Source organism: Suricata suricatta, chromosome 8 (assembly GCF_006229205.1).
Source record: "Suricata suricatta isolate VVHF042 chromosome 8, meerkat_22Aug2017_6uvM2_HiC, whole genome shotgun sequence".
NCBI lineage: Eukaryota > Metazoa > Chordata > Mammalia > Carnivora > Herpestidae > Suricata > Suricata suricatta.
In genome coordinates, this window is record NC_043707.1 from 71321891 (window position 1) to 71329560 (window position 7670).

At 39.1% G+C, this 7670-nt stretch overlaps 1 protein-coding gene across 1 annotated transcript in view; it reads right to left on the reverse strand.

Moving 5' to 3' along the window:
* Positions 1-758: 758 nt before the first annotated feature.
* CLCA1 (chloride channel accessory 1) overlaps positions 759-7670 on the reverse strand; it is a 34026-nt gene continuing 27114 nt past the window's right edge. Inside the window, exons 12-14 of the mRNA XM_029945808.1 lie at positions 4998-5168; positions 2541-2777; positions 759-1705 (exon numbers count right to left, since the gene is read on the reverse strand). Coding sequence (XP_029801668.1) covers positions 1317-1705; positions 2541-2777; positions 4998-5168 — 797 coding nt within the window. The 3' untranslated portion in view covers positions 759-1316. The remainder of the gene's footprint in view (positions 1706-2540; positions 2778-4997; positions 5169-7670) is intronic.

Genomic DNA, 7670 nt, shown 5'->3' on the forward strand with positions numbered 1-7670 from the left:
AGTGTGTTTGTCATTGTAGACCCTGTTAATTTTGTTACTCCGCAGGGCTCCTTTTTCTGCCTGCTTTGAGGTTCCAAATGAAGTGTGTGACCTGATTGTACCAATGATGTAGAACATTATATTAGGTAGTGGGTGTACTGAACCTTCCACTTGTTTTTATTAGATAATTATTTCAGTTCATTTAAAAATGTTCTTAATCTTTTAATTATGTTTATTGAATGTGTCTCTGAGGTGTCTGAAATCCCGTTTTGAAAGAAGGAAGGTCTATATAGAAATAAATTTGGGGCCTATGTAGAAATAATCTACTAGATGTTTTATTTTCAATCAGAGAGCCACCCTATCTTGAATGCATTATGCTAATAAACAGAGAACTTGAAATACCTTTTACAAGAATACCTCCCCTTGAAGGTATTGAACTTTGTGATTAGTTGTACGGAGTTGCCATGCTGCTAAGTTTATTTGGCTCCTTTTCCTTTTTCTCTCCTTTTCCTTTCATCTGTCATACCTTTCCCACCTTTATGCAATTCTTCACGTGGTCCTCAAAGTCTCTCTTCTGAAGCATAGCTCTGATTATATCTGCCTCTTGATAAAAAAAAAAAATCCTTAGATATTTTTTATTGCCTACAGGAAAAAGGCCAAATCTTACTCATCTTTTTGTACTCAGGACCTAGCATGAGCCTGGAATATAATAGGCAGCTGATGAACATTTGTTGAATGAATTGTATAACATAAGGTAGTAGAGCATTTGGCACAAAGAATACACAAAATAGTTTATTTCTCAATCACTTTCTCTTCATACCAGGCTTGAACCTACCTTTACCACCTCATCTCCCAGCGCTGTGGATTTAGGCATCACTAACTCGTATAAATTTCATGTGCATAACAAACATTTCTATGCCTATGGAGATTTCATCATGCTACTATTTCTTTCTACAATGCAATCTCTTTCTGAAATGCATCCTTACCAAAATTTAGAGAAAAGAATGCATATTCCTGATAATGTTGGTACAGAGAACAAGCCATGCCTTATACTTAGTTTAACCTAGTTGGCCATTTCTGGCATCTTTCACATGGAATTACATGTTGTTTTTTTTTAATTGGCAAAGCTCCTTAAAATGAACTAAAACATACTTCCATTAATAAATGCCTGAGCAATGGTAAAACTGTTGGATTTGAATGAATAGTTTTTATTCATATGTAGCCAGTTGTTTAACATTTTATTTCATTATGTCGCCCTCTACAGGAAAGTTTAAAATACATTTTGGAAAATTTTATAATCAAAGGAAAGATGGATGATTTATTCATTTCACGAAAACTCAGCCCAAGGCTATTGGCAGCTGCAATTCTCCTAGCCACTTCCACACAACTTTTAGGACATGAAGGCCAGGAATGGTGCTATTGACGCTAATTTCAGGACAAGGAAGAGAAGGACTAGGTGTCTCTGGAGGAATTGGAGGGGGGATAAACAAAGACACTCGTGCAATGTTAGAGATTTCTGACTTCAGGTTGCTCTTATCGACAGCCTGAATAGCAATGAAGAGATCTGTGCCATTTTCAAAAGCGATGTTTTCTGGTTTAAACACAAAGACTTCCTCAGAGTTGGCCTCTTTTGGGATGAGATCAGATGTGTTCACTTGAACAGAATCATTGAACTTGTCTCTGAGATCAAGAACATTTGTACTTATTCTAATGATATACTCGTGAGCTGAAAAGAAAAAAAAAAGATTTGTGACTTGTAATTCTCAAATGGTAAAGAAGTTTAAAAGCCTATTAGAAACTATATCACTATCCCCTAAAGCTCCAATGAATAAATGTAATTGATGGCCCATATTTATAAATATTTGTATACTTTTTACATTCCTGTTTGTGTATCTCGACAGAGTGATAAATATAAAACTGGATCAGTTGTGACCTAAAGCCTTGGTCCGTATTTCTGTGCATGCACCACCCAGCTGACAGAGGAAGTTTTAAAATTACTGCTTATTGCTTTATTATTTATAGAGGAGATTTTGGTAGCAATGCTTCTCAAACTTTAATGTGCATACCAAACACCCAGAGATCTTAAAATGCGGATTCTGGTTCAGTAGGTCTGGTTGGGGACTGGGGTTCTACATTTCTAACAAGATTCATGTGATGCCCATGTTGCAATCCAAAGACTATACTGTGTGGCAAAAATCTAGTAGGACCTCGGATTCTCCAAAAGGCCAGTTCTGCTCCTTAGCAATCTATGCTCTACTCCCAATCCTTGCCATGAGTGGTTACTAAAAATTGGGTTTATTAAAGGACAGATTTCAAAAAAAACCCCAAAACCCCCAGGGATTGCCTTTTACTGGTTGAAACTTCTTAAAACTTAAAGAAGTCCAGTTGTTCAGGTTCTAAACCTCTCATATTTAAAAATCCTAACCTTTCATTTCAGAGGACATTCAGGAGCCCTCTAGCCTTCTGCCTTCCACATAAATCACAACACGCCCGCCTGCCTCACCTCCTCTGCACCTCTGCTGTTAAACTCCTTTACAGAGTCCACACCACATTCTGCTTACCTCTTCCATAATCATAATCATCCCCAGGAGCAGTCCAGGTCAGATTAATAAATGTGTACCCGTGGATCTTTGCCTTAAGGTCAGTGATTTGACAAGGTGGGAAGCGATCAGGTATGGGAGACTGTGGGATGCCAGAGGCCACAAAGGAACCTCCTGAAGATGTTCTGCTGAAACACACTTGCTTGCTTTCAGGATCCTTATTAATTTCAGGTCTCGGTGGATTCCATTTTATTTCACCTGCATTACATTACATTATATTACATTATGCTGTGTTATGTTACCTTACATTGTAAGCTGTGTATGACTATAATACTTCCTTCCCTTTGGTTATCAGATTGCCCTCTTCCTACTACCCCCTTTGCCTTGTTTCCTCCCACACACAAAATTAATTTTAACTATTTGGTGTAAAGATCCCAAATCAGGTTGCATCTGAGGGAAAAAACAGAATCAGACATTTTCTGAAATGAAAATTCTCATAATTTATTTTTATGACATTTGTCCTGGAATTGTTTCTTTTACCATCTTTTTGTCTATCCTGATTTTACTCTTCCTAGGTCAGTTTAAATCCTACCTCTGTTTTAAGATTTTAAGAAATCTTTCACCTAGATACTGTCATTGGTTTTATTATTTTTCCTATTTATTTGGTAATCATCTGGACCAGTAGGAATTGCCTTGATTATTTCTTCTATGTATTTTTTTCTGCATGTTTATGTTTTATCTTTCTTACTAGGTTGCAGATTCTTATGAACTGTTTTATGTTAGGGATTCTAAAATGTTATGCTTTTGGAAGACTTCTTATTTTCTCATTGAATCCAAGGGAACTTAGTGCCTCAAACAATCTCAATTCTCCTCACATTCTTGTTGAAATGTATGAAAGTAATCCTGGAATTCAAAAAATACAGTGGCCAGCTCAGTCAGTAGGGTTCTCATACTCTTTTTTCGATAAAAATATTTCATAATACCCTAAACATGGCATTAGTCAGAATTTACTCTCTCATAAACTCTACTTCTTTAGCCCTTAAAATCTTTGTCTGTAAAGACATATTCATCTTCATAACTATCAACCTGGTCTTGTGCAAAGATGGAATGGATACTATATCAAGTTCAGAGTTAGTATTCAATTCAGCAATAGAGACTATCTCTCTTGGTATTAAGATTCATCAAATGATAGAGGGAAAAACATTGGCTTTCCAATGGCAATCCAGGTCCTTTCACGGTTAGTTCTATCAAAGTTAGACCAATAGCCTCTCTAGCCTCTGTTTCTCCATCTATAGAATGGAATAATTAGGAGAAAGTAATGTCCTAATGTGAGTAAAACACTGAGCATGAGGCTAGATATAGCCACCACACAGCCACGATCTCCCCTTATCTTCCTCCCCTCCCCCAGAAAGAAGAACAAATGAAAATAAACTAAGCTGAAATATGTAAAAGAGCTTTGGAAGAAATAGTGTCTTTTAAAGCATTTTCCCGCCCTGTGATCAGCTTTGCATGATGTGCATGACACCACATGTCCTAGAATCCTCCTTTTACTGAGCACACACTCAAGTAAAGAGGACAGTGGGAAGCTTCTTGGAGAAGCTGTTCTTATAATACACAGCACCAGGAAAAGACCTGCCCACGACAGAGTGAAAATTGATGTAAAACAAGTCCTGGAACCCATCAGGACTGGTCTTGGTCCCAGTTCTAGCTCTAGTCTAAAGGACGTGTTTATTACCAACGGTGGTATAGGAATGCCTGTTTCTTGGTGCATAATTTCCCCCACATGCTTGCATGTGGGCTCTGTGTGCTGGTTGGTATTAGATTCATCTACTAGTCTCCCTGATCTGAGCAAGAGAAAGGAGACAATGGGCTTGTGATACTGATACATATAATAATCCCTATATTTCCTTATCTGTGGAAATGCCGATATCAGTGGAAAGAGTTTCATTACAAAATGTTTTAAAACTTATTAAAAATAATAGCATTTATTGAACATTACTGTTTACCAGCAATGGTTTATTAGATGTATTTCCTTGTTTGCTCCTCACAACCACCTTATGAGGTGATTAACATACAGAGGAAAGTGAAGCACAAAGTGATTACCTAAAAGACTCTATTTGCTAGAGGGCTGTATATGAATCTGGCAGTTGAAAGCTACTTTAAATCTGTTGGTTTTCAAGTGGGGGTTAATTTGTCTCCTAGAGGGTAATGGATGATGTCTGGGGACATTTTTGATTGTCATGACTGTGGGGGTTGCTTCTGATAACTAGTGAGTAGAGGCCAGGAATGCTAGTAAACATTCTATAATGCAAATGACAGTCCTCACAACATAGAATTTTATGTGTCCCAAAATGTCAATAGTTTTAAGACTGAGAAACCATGAAATTAAATTACACCATTCTCCTCACAAGCTTAATGGTTTTTCTCTTGTTCTCAAGACTTTTACTCAAGCCAGACGTGTTATTACAGACTTCTTACCATTCTCAATCCAGCCAGGTATGTACATGGCTCCAGTCTGCTGTGGTATCAATCTCTGAGTGGCTGCGTTTACTCCTCCGAGGGCCCACACTTTCACACTGTATCTCCCATTTGTATCGTAAGCTGTAAAATACCTTGAATAGACGCCATCATCTTTAGCAGCATCAGCACCTTCACAGGGAAATGAAGGAATTAATGAATACCCTAAAGGCAGCTGGACATTTGTATATTTCCAACTCATATATAGGTTAAAGTTTTTCAAAGCAAAGATAATGTCACACTATCTCCAAGAGAGTTTAGGATTTGATTGTTAAGGATGAGATCTACTTTTTCTTTTCGTGTGTGTGTGTGTGTGTGTGTGTGTGTGTGTGTGTGTAGCTTCATGTGTGTATTTTTGTCTTCCTGAATTGTTATCTTTCTTTTTGAAATCCGACATCATGCCACATGTCTCTGCTACATCCAACTTAGCACAAGGTAACTATTCAATAAGTATCTTTTGAAATGAATTGAATTGCTATATGTTACTGGGGAGAAAGAAAAGTTACATGATTTTTTTTTTTTTAACATTCATGACTTCTCACTAGGGTAGTTTTAGGTGGGAAATTCATTTACAGAATTTGTTCTAATAAGATTACTTGTGAGAGGAGCCAAGATGGCGGAGAGGAAGGGAGCTCTGTAAACTTCGTCCACCCCATCTTTCGAACTGAGAAGGACATTACTCTCATCTGCAAGGGTGGGAGGAGAAAATACAGACTCCAGAAAGAAGACAACCTCAAAGATGCCTGAGTGACTGAGTGCGAACTGGGGAGATTGGAAAACGGACCAGCCCGAGAAGGGCAGGGGAGGTGGGAGCCCTAGCCCACCACAGGGAATGTGCGTGGAGCCCCTGAGAGACAAAGGGAAGAGAAAGAGAAACTGAACATGCTCATAGTACTCTCTCTAGAGAAGAGGTAAAGAACGTTTTACCCTGCATGGAGAGAAAAACTCTCATTCCATATAGAATTGCTGGCAGCCAGAATCCTGAATGTAGATGGCACAAGGGAAAAAGCAGTTCCCACCCCTGCATGATCCCGGCAGAGAGATGGCGGTGGTGGTCCCGGGGGCGTGCACTTTGGCCTCAGCTGTGGGAGCGGGAGTGCACACCTCATTTCCACAGCTCATCTTGCCCCCAGCATTGGCCGTGTGAATCCTGAATCCCAGATGCCAAAAGGGAAAAAATACCCCCCATCCCTTTGCGACCCCAGCAGGGAGTGGCAGCTCACCTCTGGCAGCGACAGTGCAAATCCCTGCTGGCGCCAAGAGAAACTGCTCCCTCCCCCTACAAGATCCTGGCTAAGAAGCCAGCTGCCAGAGCAAGTACATCTCATCTGTGGTAGTATAAAAGTGCATGGACTAGGATTCTGAAAGGAGTCGGGCCTGGAAAATACAGCTTGGCTCAGCTGTGGCACAAGGAGATGGGACTCATTAGAGTGGCCTGCAGTGCTTAGTTCCTGTGGAGCTTGGGGCGCCACCATTCTCTCTGGAGCCACCAAGGCGGGGCCTCCAAGAGCAGCCCCCAAGACCTACATACACCAAACCATGCCTATCTGAGAGGGGGAGCTGCTGCTTTTTGTTTGTACTTATTTATTATTATTATGACTTTTTTAACTTTAAAAAATATTTTTTAAAAATTTTACTCCTTATTTTCCTTTTTCCTTTCTCCTTCTTTTTTTTTCTTTACCTCTTGCCATCCAGATATATTCTCCTTTATCTCATCCTTATCTCTCCCCTCGACTGGTTATACACTTTTTAGACTGTCCATTGTCCTTTGTTGTCTCTGTCCCCTCCTTTATTTTTTCTTCTCTTCTTTATTCTCTTTCTTCTCCCTTTTCTTTTCTTCCTTTCCCACTTTTAATTTGTTTGTTTGTTTGATTTGTCTGTGCATTTGCATGCTTCTGTTCCCTTTGTGTTTGTCTGTTTTCCTTTTTAGGGCTACCTCAAGAAAAAAGCCAAAGTACACATGACAGCAAGTCCCAAATATCACTGAGTAGGGAAATAAAATAATCAAAGGCACAACAAGAGAAACTGAGAGACACCATTAAAAGACCATTTCCTAAAACAACAGACCCTGGACAGTCAATAAGCCTTGTTTAACAGAGCAACACTAACAGGTGCACAGTGCACAATGAGATTTTTAAAACTGACAAGAGACAGAAAACTAGCCAAAATGACAAAACGAAGGAACTCTCCCCTGAAGAATCTCCAGGAAGAAGTCATAGCCACAAAACTTCTCAAAACAGATCTAAACAACATAATTGAACAAGAATTTTAAAAAATTGTCATAAAATTAATCACTGGGCTTGAAAAAAGCATCAGAGAGGCTACTGAGACAATGACTAGGGACTTTGAAAATAGGTGTGATGAGTTAAAAAAAAGGCTATAAATGAGGTGAATAATAAAATGAAGGTGGCCACCTCACAGAGAGAGAAGAGTAGGTGAATTAGAAGACACAATTATAGCAAAAGAGAAAGCCGGGGGGGAAAAAAAGAGAGAAATTCATCCAGGAGCAGGAAAGGAGAATTCGAGACCTGAGTGATACAATCAAATGGAACAACATCCGTATCATAGGAATTCTTGAAGAGGAAGACAGAGAAAGGTCCTGAAGGGATACTAGACCAAATTATAACTGAGAAT